The sequence below is a fragment of the Crocodylus siamensis genome, chromosome 1 (assembly GCF_052110815.1).
Source record: "Crocodylus siamensis isolate JL-2025a chromosome 1, ASM5211081v1, whole genome shotgun sequence".
NCBI lineage: Eukaryota > Metazoa > Chordata > Crocodylia > Crocodylidae > Crocodylus > Crocodylus siamensis.
This window is the reverse complement of record NC_143395.1, coordinates 400294345-400307392: the sequence shown is the minus strand read 5'-3', so window position 1 is coordinate 400307392 and position 13048 is coordinate 400294345. Positions and strand designations below refer to the sequence as shown.

The following is a 13048-nucleotide window of genomic DNA, read 5'->3' as shown; positions in this document are numbered from 1 at the left end:
CATATACATTGAAAACTTGTATTTCTGCTCCCCCAACTGCTAGTATCATTCACTGCAGTCTGCCACTGATGATGTTTTCCACCAGCTTTGTTTTCACCTCTGGGGTTTTTAAGAATATTGCCACTCCCGTCGCTTTGTTCTCATTTGCACCACCTGAGCGTGGCAATGCACCCCCTACGAAAAGGCGCCACCAATTATCATTGGTGGTGTCTGTGGGTGGTTGCCAACCCCTGACCGGCACTCGCCAGCCCCCACAGCGCCAACAGCATCTGTGGGAGCTCCCCACTTACACCACCGTGCTCCTGCCACCACCAGTGCCTCTGTGCCCCACCCCAGCCACTGGGGGCATGCGTCATTCATGCCTTTAAGGATCTTTTGTACAGCTGCTTGTCATGGTCAACTCTGCCCCCCTCCTCCGTCACCCCTTTGCATACCTGTTGCTGTTGCAAGCTGCCTGCTTGCTTTTTCATTCAGGAAGATTTCTGTATTCCTGCTATGAGAGTCTACTGTAGCCTCCCAGTAGGAGGATCTCAGCTACATGCTTATTTTATGGAAATGGAGGATCTCTCCCTAGCTTGCTCCTTTGGCCTGTGGGCTAAGGGCGAGTGAGACTCAGCAGGCATCTGAACTTCAAGACCTCCAGACTTGGGGCCTGCATGTAGGGTGCCTGCCATTGATTTGGAAGTATCTGAAGCCCCAGGCTGAAGAATTTGGGAAGGAGGATACTTGCCGGTGGTAGCACCACACAGACTTGAAGGATTTTGTTCTGTTCAGTCAGCTGAATTTGGAACTGATTTGGCTATTTTAACCTGAGCCACAGCAATTTAAAAAGAAGTGTAAGTAGATACAAAAATGCTGCTCAAAAGCATGTTTATGGAGCACCTGTGCAGAAATTAGTAGCAGTTTGCAAACCCCCCGCTGAAAAAAAAACAACAACACACCCTTTAAATGCATCAATTCTCAATGATCTAAGTCTATAGGTACCCTTAGTAATTTCTCTGTTTGCAAATTATTACAGGTGTGTTTATTTCCAAGTCAGTGTTTTTGGTCCCTTGTGTTTCAAAATTGCCTCTCACTTCCACATGTTCAGGGTGGGAATAAAGCCTGAGCAAGGTCTGAAAGTAGAGGTGGTGGGGCAGGGGGGGAAAGGATTACCTGATCTCTGTAGCTATTATTTTCTCTGCTCTAGCAGTGGGAGGGGGACAAATTTAAGACAAACCTCCAATAATTAGGCTGCATGTCTGAAATCTTATAATAAATTTATAAATGTTTCTATATGTAGAATCTAATTATTGGGGGGGGTTGTCTTAAATTCATGGTTGTCTTAGATTCTAGTAAATATGGAACAATGAATGTGAATTTCAGGATATGCCAAGAGGTGTTCCACAGAAAATAATGATAATTAAACGTTTTTATAAGCCTTTAGATATTTTTTTTTTAATTTTAATCTTTTGCCTTCTTACTTTGCAGCTATGGATATATTTTTGTGAGCGAAGGTGAAGATCGGATTGGTTCAAAATACAAGAAGGTCGTGTACAGAGAGTACACAAATGGAGACTTTACAAGGCACAAAGTGAGATCAGCACGAGAGGAGCACTTAGAAATCCTGGGCAAGTAGCTCTTACAACTAACAAAATAAACAGAACATGGAAAAGCATCTCTTTAAAAAAAATACGCACCTTTTCACAGTGTGGTCAAGAAAGAAAGGAGACAATACTGATATCTGGCACACTTTTTCAATGGTTTTGCCCACAAGATCAATTCAGATTTAATTGATTGTCAAGACTCTTTTCTGAGTACAGTAAAATCCCTGTTATCCAGCACTCTACAAGCTGAAATACTCTATTAACTGGAATTTCTGGCCGGCCAGACACAAGCCGGGGGAGGAGCTCATACACAGCTGCCACCACGTACCACTCTGCGCTGCTGCCGCTCCGCATGCGGCCACTGCTTGGTGTTATCTGCCTCAGATAACTGGAATTTTTATGTAACTGGCACCCGGCATTCCCCACTCATGCCAGATAACAGGGATTTTACTGTATATAAATATTTCCAAATGCAGGAGGAAGTTTGTAACAAGTTACGTTTACAGAGATGTCCAAGCACCTATCTAACTCTTGCATACACTGTGTTTTTTGAGATTTTCTTGTATGCAAAAAGTAGAGATGTTAGGTTTGGAGTAGGGTTTGGAGAATTGGAAATGTTACCAATATCTTGGAATGATTCTTGTCTCTGGGATTTTGCAGTAGGGTTACAGCTAGCCATAAAATGGTAGGTATTTTTAGTGAAAAATTGTGCAAGTAATAATTTTTTTAAAATGCATTTTCTCCTTTTTCCCCAGTAGAAACTGACAAAAGATAGTTTTGAAAAACAGAAAAATATTCAGGGTTTTTTTTTTTCACAAACCAAATTTTGAAAGGAAAAAAAAGAAAATTTTACATGATTAAAAAAGTCCAGAGCGCTGTTTTTCCTTGAAAATATGTTTGGCTGACCATGTTTGAGACTTCAGCAATCAAAGTGAGAGACTTGTTTTGCTGGTCTGACTTCAAAGGCTAATGGAGCCTGAGCATTTCTGGAGGGCTCTGAAGTAGAATATTGTTTTTCTGCTGGACCATTGTATTGATAGCTTGATAAGACTATCTTTCATCCTTAACTATCTATGAAGACCCCTAATCTGCTTATGGCTTTCTTCTGAGGTTTGACCAATGGGTTTCTTCTCATTTCTATTGATTTAATTGCAAACAGCAGTGATGTTACACAAAAGTAAGCATTTAAGTTAAAACTGTGGCAAATTTACAGCTTTTAAAACAATATTAAAGATCACTCACTGATCTGATTTCTTTAAAAGCTTCAGCTTTCTTTGCTTTAAAAGAGCAATATTAATCACCATTGGTCACTTTGATTTAGGCCCATTAATCCATGCTGAGGTCGGAGAGACTATACTGATAGTGTTTAAGAATAAAGCAAGCAGACCCTATTCAATAACTGCACATGGCATTGAAGAAGTGGGTAGTGGAGAAAGACCTGAAACGCCAGTCACTCTGCCAGGTAGGCACAATAACTTTATTTTAGAGTCATAAAAGAGCTCCTTTAGTCTTATGTAAAGTTTTTCAGAACTCGGATGACGTTCCCTTTTTCTGGCTTTGTCAGACTTGTGTGTCTTTTTTAGTGCAGAAAATTCTAAGTTTATATTTCTCTGTGTCCATCTGTCTAGGTTCTTACAGGAGAAGACCCCAGCTTGTGTAAGATGTTGAGTCAGAGAGCTTGCCTCTTCTGTTCTTTCTGTGAAGTGCTTAGCATATATCTGGGTGCTCAGAAATAAATTGTGTACTGCTATTACTAACTATAATAACAATTTTCAAACCAGGGACAGGATTCAGACTGGTTCAATAAGGTCTAAGTCCTGTTTAGCTCTGAGCCTTGTCTATACTGTGGTTGCAGCATGTCCCAGGCAGCACAGGGCCTGAGTGCACCTTGCCCAGCCATACCTACAGGTAAGCTCCAAACCCAAAGATACTCTGGTGAACACATTCAGGGATGATCATCAGGGGCTGCTCTTGAACTTTCAGTCTCTGGGGTGTTTGAAAGAAGCCTCAGGAGCAACCTCACGAACATCCTTCTGGGTTTGGAAAGTGCTTGTGGACATGGATGGGCAGGCAGCTGCCACAGTGTAGGCAAGCCCTAAATGCCTCTAAGTTAGCTTGCCTTTTGCCTCAAACTTAGGTGCCTTCCTCAGGAGAGCTGATCTTGTTCCACTTTTAAAGCTACCTTACTCTGTCATTCTCAGCCTACTCCCAAAATCTGATCCTTTCCCACCTGCTATTGAGATGGGTAGTTCTCCCATTCTAGGGATAGTCAGCAGACAGGTTGTGCACCCCCAAAAGACTGATCCTATTCTACCCCTGGAAGGTATACACCCACTGCTCCCATTTTATCAATGGGAAAGACTTATGGATAGACTTTGGTGTTTCTTTCAGGCTGTGATTCAGCCTGCTCAAACTTACTAAGCAAGGAGATGCTTTACTGACAGCCCATGCACTTGGTGAGGGTGCTGATAACTGTGCTGGAGGACAAAGGTCTACAAGCCTTTTCCCAGTGGAAAGGGTACCTGGAAGTGGGAGATCTGGTTCTAGGATGCCCTCCCTCTGGGGGAATTTGAACCCATATCTTCCACTTCCCAAGACAAAGCCTTAACTTCATTGGTAGGTTCCTCTTTTTGGGGGTGGACTATTAGACAATGTAGAGTGAATCAGAAGGCAAGCACACAAGAGGGAATGTGATTCTAGTCCAGAGAGGATAGTGCTGCTCTGAGAGAGGGGGCAGCCTTGGTTTTAGTCCCTGCTCTCAATTCTGTTTGTTCGTTTTATTCAATGACTACATATGCTTAAATTCATAAATAGTCCTGGGAGCAAGTGAAAAGGACCCTGGCTCCATGAGTGACTGGTGCCTCCTGAACCTGGGGGGACACCCGCAGAAGCAGCTGACTCTATCGGGGGGGGGGTACCAGCCCTACCGACAGCATCAATGTCAGCTGTCGGGGGCACTGGCCCCGTTAGGGGAGCACATGCACCCCCGTGCACCCTCTATCAGTTGCCTATGCCTGGCTCTGTAGCCTCGTGTTATTTCTGAAATGATATAATCCAATTTTTGTTGTGAAATGATTTCTTATTTCAAGATTTTTTTAATTCTAATTTTTTGTAATGTAATAAAAATCAGGATCAAAACAAAACACTTTAATCAATCCAGAACAACATTCCAGAACTAAATTGAATTTGAGGTTTTGTTCCAAAATAGAAACATTTTGGACATTTCAGAGTAGAATATCTGTTGTCTGCACAGCTTTATTTCCTTACATTCTCTTACAAAATGCATGCACCTCAGCTGTACCAAATGCACATTGCTGGTTATTAGATAATACACACCCCTTTCTGTTTTGTTTCATTTGCCCTATCAAAAGGGGGTCAAAGTCATCTAGTCCCACAAGCTGGATGAGTGGCACCAGGCTGGTCTATGGCCCAGATCAGGCCCAAGGACCTCTCTGCTTCCCTCTGCACCCCCAGTGCTAGATCCAGGGTACCAGTGCACAGTCCCCGTACTGCATGTGGCTCTCATTCCAGACTTACACTGCATATGGCACCGCCCCAGCCAGTCCAGGATCTGCATCACTTGTAGTGCCCTCTGCCCAGTCCAGGACTGCATTGCATGGGCATATGTCCCAGACCAGCTGGGGGAGGTGATGCAAGTAGTGTGGATCCATGATGGGCTAGAGTAGTTGCTATGTATGGCCTGCATCCTGGGCCCTGCATGCAGGGCTGGGCTGGCAGCATGTTGGTCAGTTCAGACCCAGTGGCAGCATTGGGGGCTGGATGATGGAGCCAGCCGCTGGGCCATATCTTTGTCACTTCATAGTTGAGAGGTGAGACTCACTTGTAATACCTATTCTGTGCATCTGAGGGCAGGGTTACAGTAAAAATGTGAGAAATATAGCACTGATTTCTGTTATGTGCTCCCCTTTTCCTCTTTCCCCGACTCTTCTTTTGGCTACAAGGGCAGTTTGTGAAGGCAGCTGAAGCAGCTACACAGAGGCCAAAAACAGACAGCCCATTTATTCCAGGACTGATTGTCCGGAGCTACTCCCAGCTGTGGGACAGGAGAGCTTTCTTAGTACTCTGTAGGTACTTCACAGGTACTTAGGGTGGGGCAATGGGCTTGTGTATCTGTAGAATACCAGGAAAAAAGGCTTTGGTAAGAGAAATCCATCATTTGTGTTTAGCCAGAGAAAAGCAGTATCTTTGCATAACTACTTTTTTCCCTTGTCTCAATCTTTCCATGGGTCAGGGCTCCCTTTATGCAATCAGAGCAGGGGAGCAGAAGGGCTCTAGGGCTTTACGCTGAATAAAGCGTTATCCTGTGATGCTTTAAACCTTCTGAAGTGAATCCTGGCACCCATCAAGTCCACCCACAATGTTGCACTGACATGAATACTACTGCTTTGTTCTGAACAATACCTGTTAAAACTGGTGTCCTTTTAATTAACTGCCACTATGTATCCTACTTTTCATTCCCCACAGGAAAGATTTCTATTGCAGTTACCCCCAGGCAACGTGAACCATGTGGCTGCTGAACAACAACATCCTTGCACATAAGAAATAAATAAGGCGTCAACTGCCTTGCACTGCTTGTATGAGCACCAGGCACCATTAAACCTGAGCTCAGAGAAGCAGAGAGACTCCTTTCTCCGTAACCCCAGAGAATCCTGAAGACAAAGAAAAGAAGGCAGGAGAATGCCCAGATCCGCCCCATCCCTCCTTCCCCTACTCACACACAGCAGTTCAGGGATCTGGCATAGCAGGCAGTGAAGAAGTTTCTAGGGATGGTAATTACTTCATGTAGGTCTGTAGGGCAGAAGGCATCCCTGCCACCCTCCTGCTCAAAGCAGCGTAAAGCCTTGGACCCTGCTCAATTAAGTCACTGTGAAAATTAGCAGTTGATATTTGTCCCATAAATTTAAGTTATGACAAGGCAGACCAGCACAACAGAACGCCTGCCTTCCCACCACACTGGCCAGCACATCCTGCTCACCCATGCATATACACTTTATGCTTTAAAATGTTCCTTTGCTGCAATGCCTACAACAATTTGATGGCGGTTAGGTCAGGGCTATGCTGAGACCACGGCTTACCATGCTGACTGATATTGTCTCATTGTTTCCTTGTAATCCCCTGTCTGTATCCATCCATCTCTTGTATTTACCTCAAATTGTTAGCATTTTGGGACAGAGACTGTCCTTTTGTTCAGTGTTCGTACAGGCACTCATGTGATTAAGTGCTGGTTCCTGGGCTCCTGAAGCTAGGTGGTGTGGCGATGGTAACAGTAGTAGTATTGGTAATAATAACTAATAATATTAGCTGGCAATAATACCAATAACTGGTAATAATAACTAATAGTGTGATATAAGAGGCAAATATTTCATCCACCAGAATATTTTTTAAATACAGAGAATTTAATGTAGCCTAAAACACATTTTCCCTATTCAAATGACTTGGTTTTGTTAAATTAGGGCTCACCACACAGTTGGAAACGCTTGTCTCAGGTCATTTTGTAACTATTGTATGGCATACAATTATCATGAAAACCCTTTTATCTCCCACCTCCTTATTAAAAACTGTAATATTTTCAGCCACATAAGTAGAGTTCCTTTTCATGAGTCACCTTCTGCTATCCGTTACATCACAGAAGTTATTAGTACAAAGAAACCCACTTGTTACCGATCTGCTTTGCTTCAGTGCAAATACTGTGCACTTGATCCTTTACATTTCTGATTGAGACATTGTCATATCTCTGGTTTGTTTTGAAGAACTCATAATGCCCCACCATTATTAGAAAAATGGTTTTCTCTCTCTTGTGTTTCAGGGGAAATAAACACATACAGATGGAATGTCCCAGAATGGTCCGGCCCTGGTTATTCTGATCCAAACTGCATTACCTGGGTTTATTATTCAACAGTGAATTTTGTTAAGGTACTTGTGAAACAGTGACTGAAGTTTACATTACTTGATATATGATTTCCTAACTTTGGACCAGATCCTGCAAACCTTTTACTCAGACTACTGGCCTAGGAAAGATTTTCAGGGCTGGGAACTTCATCCAGCTGATAATGGCTGAGTCAGACTCTAGAAACAATGCAGTTGGTGAAAAGCAGTGGACTGAATTTGGCTCCTAAGTTTTTCTTGAAGGAACACTTCAAGGTAGTTTGGGAGGAGGTGAGACTCCTCATGAATGTTAAACTTGTCTAGGGATACACATTCAAAAAGCCTAAGCCTGAACTGATTCAATCCTTGCAGGTTAGTCTACCTTGGGTAGGCTGAACTGGTTTGTAACTGGACAGACATTCTGTCTGGACTGAAGAAATTCAGGCACATGCCTGCAGTGGCTCAGGCTGGAAGCTGGGGGCGCTAGAGCAGCCCTCCCTTCCCTTGCACAGTACTGAGCTGAGGGGGGCCCTGGCCAGGCCCTGGCAGGACCTCTGATTAGGGAGGTTTGCCTGCGCCATCCCAGGCTTTTTCCCACTGGCTGCTCAAGGGGCAAGAGTGTCGCCAGCCCAAAGTCCCCTGCTAGCACTCTGAGGCAAGGGGGTGTGTGCAGTGCATGCATCTGTTGATGATACGGAGCTTTTCAATCTCCCTCCCTGCTTCTTTATACTGTCTGCAGCAAACTGACAGGCAAGCAAGCCAGCACAAAGTTGATAGCAGTGTTTATCAGTGCATCAGCAAAACAATAGCCTCTCTCCATTAGTTAAAACTCTGCTTAAACAGCTTGCCAGCTGACCTGTTGATTAGCTCCAAAATGCCCTAAGCGGTCACTGTTCTGTCTTCCTGTCAGACCAGTGAAATTGGAGACACACACAGACACCTCTCAGCATTAGCTAGCATACCACATGCCTAGGGTCCATGGAGCTGGGTCTGTGCTATGGGAGATGGGAGGGAGAGAGCAGTGAGCAGTGATTTGGGGGGTAGGGCAGGGGGAAGCCAGGCAGACCCTGCTGTCCTTGCAGTCTCTGCAGGAGTTGCAGCCAGGGAGCAGAGAGGAGGGGCCAGCTCTGCTGTTGAGCATAGAGCCCCACCCAGCCCAGAGAGCATGCTGTGATGCTGGAGGAGTCTGGTTTATTTTAAACCAGCAAGGGGTCTGGGACAGATAAACCGGTTTGACCCAAATCGGTTGAGTCTGATTCAACCAGGTTTACCCCAAACCAGTTTCAGCCATTTTCCAACTGGTTTATGTGCACTGAACATCTGTTCTGTTACAGGTTTAAACCAGTATATGATCACGTAAACTGGTTTATGTGTAATGTCTGCCTGTAGCCCTTATGAGCAGCAGTGCAGGTCAGCATGAGTAGCATAGAGAATATGTGAAGCTGAAAGGAAGAAGAGCTTCTGTTTTACTAACTCTTAATCAGTCAGAAGTGCTTTGGTTTATTAATTACCAGTCAATTAGTGGTTTCTTTGGCTGTCTAGGTCAGACAATCCTGTCAATTTTGCATATCATGATCAAAGATCTATTGCTTGGCAGCTGGTAACAATAGGCACAGTTTCATAGAACTACTCTAACATTTAGTCACGTAGGTGAAGTAGCCATATTTGGAAAAGAGCTAAGGCCTTAGCAGATCCTACTGCTCTTCCAAAATTCTCTCTCTTAGGGCCAAATCCACTCACAAAGGGACTGCAATGTGGCAACACCGAGAGTCAGTAGCATCTAACTTTTAGTTGTTTGTCCCCAAGAAATGAGTTCCCAGCCCCAAGTTAGATGCTCTCAGTTCAGGAGCTAGCATGCATAGAGTGAGTGTGATGCTGCTCTGTGATTTCTGTAGACACCCTAAATTCCATATAAAATGAGGAGGGGGAGTTAAGTGCCTTGGAATGGGATTGACAACAGCCAGGACACAGAAAGAGAAGTTGCATAAAATAATGCCAAAAGAAGGAAGTGTCTGCAGCCCTGCCTTTCTGCTTGATAATGTACCTTGACACAGACCACACATATAACTCCTTGGGTGTATAGAACTGGCTCATTTTTCTTTAATAGTGTTGGTGGGCCACAGTGACCCTAGAAAAACACCAGAGCTATAGAGTGAAGATAATGGCAGTTCTGGGCATGTGTAGAAGCAAAACTTCAGGCATCTGGAAACTAGTGTTGGAAAACTTGGGCAACTATGAAACTCAGCAGGGGATTTTGAAGGTTGCGTCCTTGTAGTTGGGCACTCAATTCACCCAAGTCCTTTTGTGGATCTGGGCTGTAATCTCCTGGCTCTGCAGTATGTGCCTCAAGAAAATATTTCTACATACAGTCATCTTTGTTTCTCCCATTAGCTCTGAAAAAAAACCAGGAAGTAAAAAACATCATCATCCTTTTTGAACATCAAGAAAGGGAACTAAACACTAAGTATCATTTTCACTAATACACTTGCATCTGCAAGTCATGAAATAATAATTTTTAAATCTGCCATTTTGAGAGTTTTATAATAACAGAAATACATTAGAAGTTTGAATGTATAATAGAAAATTGTTCCTACATCTCTGTGAAATATAATAATGTCTGAACTAAGGAAGTATTATCACCTCAGTCATTTTTATATCTCAGCTAAAAACATGAGTTTTGAAATAATTTAATGTATACTATATATCTATTTATTTCATAACTAATAAGTTTTTAAATTCAATTATAGCTCAAATGGCTAGAAAGTAATTTAATGATATAGTCCTACTGACTGTAGATGATATTGCCATATTCTTGTTTATTCAATTCCAGGACATGTATAGTGGCTTAGTTGGGCCATTAATAATTTGCAGAAAAGGAATACTGAAAGAGAAAGGCCTAAGGAAAGATATTGATCGTGAATTTGCTCTTCTGTTCCTGGTGTTTGATGAAAATGAGTCCTGGTATTTGAAAGAAAATATTGAAAAGTATCTTCATAAGAATCCTGATAATCTGAATTACACAGAGGAATTTTTGGAGAGTAACGTCATGCACGGTATGTGGTTTAATTGACAGCAGCAGCAGCTTATCCAAGGGAATGGTGGTTTCTTTTTTTATAATCCTTTGCTAGAGAGGTATGTTACCAGCAATTGTATAATCTTATGGTACAGTCTTTACAAACAAAGTCTTACTCACTACACAGGCTTGGGCTGGGTTTGTCGTTTGGATAGAAAGCTTCTGGGGAGCACCACTATGCATTCCACGTGCCGACAACAAATGCAGACCTGGCCAGCAGCTTTATCGGACCATTGAAGAATTCAAGTTCTTAGTTCATTGAAGAATTCAATATTTTATCTGTGGATAGGTGGCACTTTCAGCATATATCCCTCGCCATGAGTGACTAACTTTTCTTGGTTTCTCAAAGGCCAAATCCTCCTTTGTCACCCTTCTGTAAGTTGTCAAAGCAGAAAAATCAGCCAAGCGAGCAGTGTAGGTGCTGAGTCCACACTGGCAGATTCCCCTTGTCTTAGTAGAGATGTGGTGACAAACATGGCAAGAGCCTGACACTAATGTTTAGAAACAGGTAGATGAGTGATAGTGACTCCCTGGCCAGACATTCATGCTCAGGACAGAACGAATTAGTTGCCCTTATAGGAGCCATAGAAAAGTTATGCTCTTGTTTCTGTGCGACTTCACCCACCCATTCCCCATAGTCCCTGGGTAAAGCCCACTCACTTGGTCATTTAACTGTATGGCAGGTGGGAAAATCTTATCCATTCTGAGAAAAACAAACTTGTTATGTTTAGATGAGGTGCTGTGTTAAAACTGAAATGCAAACTGTGGTCTCTCTTACCGTGTTATCTTTGTGAAGTGAACAATAACATTAGAAACTGATCAAGCTCAAAGACTTGGGGCACCTATGCACGACTGACCTCTGCCCTGACGTGTGCTAATTAGCACACATTCATTAATTGAGTCTGCTGAAGCATGCTAATTAGTGCTCCCCAGCAGCCTCCACGTCGTGTATAATCAGCATTGCCACGTTTCAATATGGCAGCAGGCGTACTTTAACTAAAGCGTGTTGAACAAACTTTAGGTAAAGCGCCCCTGATGTTGCGGGCGCTTTAATTAGATTGGCTCTCAGAGCCTCTGTAATTTAAAGTGCCCCTTCCCCTCCCCCACCTCCCCAACCCAGGGCACATGTATAGATACCCTCAGTGTCTGATTCTTTGCTCCCTTCAGCCTAGGGCAGTCACAGCAAAGTCACCAATCCAGTGCAGTCAGTGCATCACTGCAAAGCGAACCTGATCCACCACTTGTTCCCCACTGGATTTCAATAGACTTACACTGGAATAAAACTGGAGTAATGCAGTGAGGAATCAGTCCTGCTGAATATCAAACTGGTGTAAAATACTGTGAGTGGAATAAGTGAGAGGGGGGCTTTAATGCGATGATGTTTTACTTCCCATTTTGCACGCGCTTTGCCCTGTTGTCAGTTACTGTAGCAGACATTTGAAAACTAAACCTTGGTCTCTGCAAAAAGAAAGTAAAAACAAGCATGAAACTCAATCTGGTGCTTGTGTTTCCCTTCAGCACTAAACCACTCTCAGTGCCGCATTTCATTATTGAACATTACTGAATACATTAATCACTCTCTCTTTGTAAATCTTTCAGCAATTAATGGGAAGATCTACAACAACCTTCTTGGTCTAACAATGAATAAGGGTGAAAACACTAACTGGTACTTGATAGGAATGGGAAATGAAATCGATATACATACAGTCCATTTTCATGCACAGAGCTTCATCTTCAAGGTTGGTGAAAGCAAAGCAAAATCTTTACATTGTAAGGGGGAGTTTCTTTGGACATGTTCAGCTTCTTGTCTGATCTAGCAGGCATACTGCAGTATCAGTTCTGACTTCAGTGAGAGCTATGCCTGTGAAGGAACCACAGAATTGGATAGAACTTAGTAAAGGTCTTTAAATGGTGAAATATGAATGAATGTCAACAATAAAGAATGAGGTTATTGTAGGATACTATGTGATGGTTAAAACACTCAGCACACTGAACCTTGTGTGGATAGCTGAGTGTAGCCAGTAGGAAATGTACCTGTGTATTTCAGAGTTCAGTTTAGCCCTATGTATTATATCTCAAAGTGGAAAAAAGTATTTGTAGCAATCTGTGTTAATGTGGATTGCCTATGGGCACCACCTCTGTTGAGTTAGGCATTGTATAAACATATAATAAGGAGTTCAGTTTATGTGCAGTTCAGAACCTCTACATGAATGCATAGTTCTTGGATTCAGTAATGGAAGCCTTAGCGATGCTGTTTTGTCTTGCTGCAGACAGATAATGATCACAGAGCAGATGTGTATGACCTTTATCCTGGGACATTTCAAACAATTGAACTTGTAGCAGATAATCCTGGAACGTGGCTTCTGCACTGTCATGTAGCTGACCACATTCATGCTGGCATGGAGACAACTTATACCATCAATGAATCAGGTACAGTATCATGAATGCTGTTTCCTGACCACACACTGGGATTACAGCTACTCAGAAAAAGGGCAGGCAAAGA

General features: G+C 43.0%; 1 protein-coding gene and 1 long non-coding RNA gene across 3 annotated transcripts in view; one reads left to right on the top strand and one right to left on the bottom strand.

The window, feature by feature from the left end:
- HEPHL1 (hephaestin like 1) overlaps positions 1–13048 on the top strand; it is a 59459-nt gene that overhangs the window by 39557 nt on the left and 6854 nt on the right. The window contains exons 13-19 of one of the 2 annotated variants that reach the window (XM_090030550.1): positions 1471–1610; positions 2908–3048; positions 5549–5671; positions 7414–7520; positions 10303–10525; positions 12145–12284; positions 12816–12975. In XM_090030550.1, the coding sequence (XP_089886676.1) occupies positions 1471–1610; positions 2908–3048; positions 5549–5671; positions 7414–7520; positions 10303–10525; positions 12145–12284; positions 12816–12975 (1034 nt within the window). The remainder of the gene's footprint in view (positions 1–1470; positions 1611–2907; positions 3049–5548; positions 5672–7413; positions 7521–10302; positions 10526–12144; positions 12285–12815; positions 12976–13048) is intronic. The other variant, XM_090030551.1, reaches the window with a different exon arrangement.
- The window catches only part of LOC149875294 (uncharacterized), a 48645-nt gene continuing 45035 nt past the window's right edge, over positions 9439–13048 (bottom strand). The window contains exons 2-4 of the long non-coding RNA XR_016439637.1: positions 12251–12406; positions 10666–10918; positions 9439–9865 (exon numbers count right to left, since the gene is read on the bottom strand). This is a non-coding gene — a long non-coding RNA (uncharacterized LOC149875294). The remainder of the gene's footprint in view (positions 9866–10665; positions 10919–12250; positions 12407–13048) is intronic.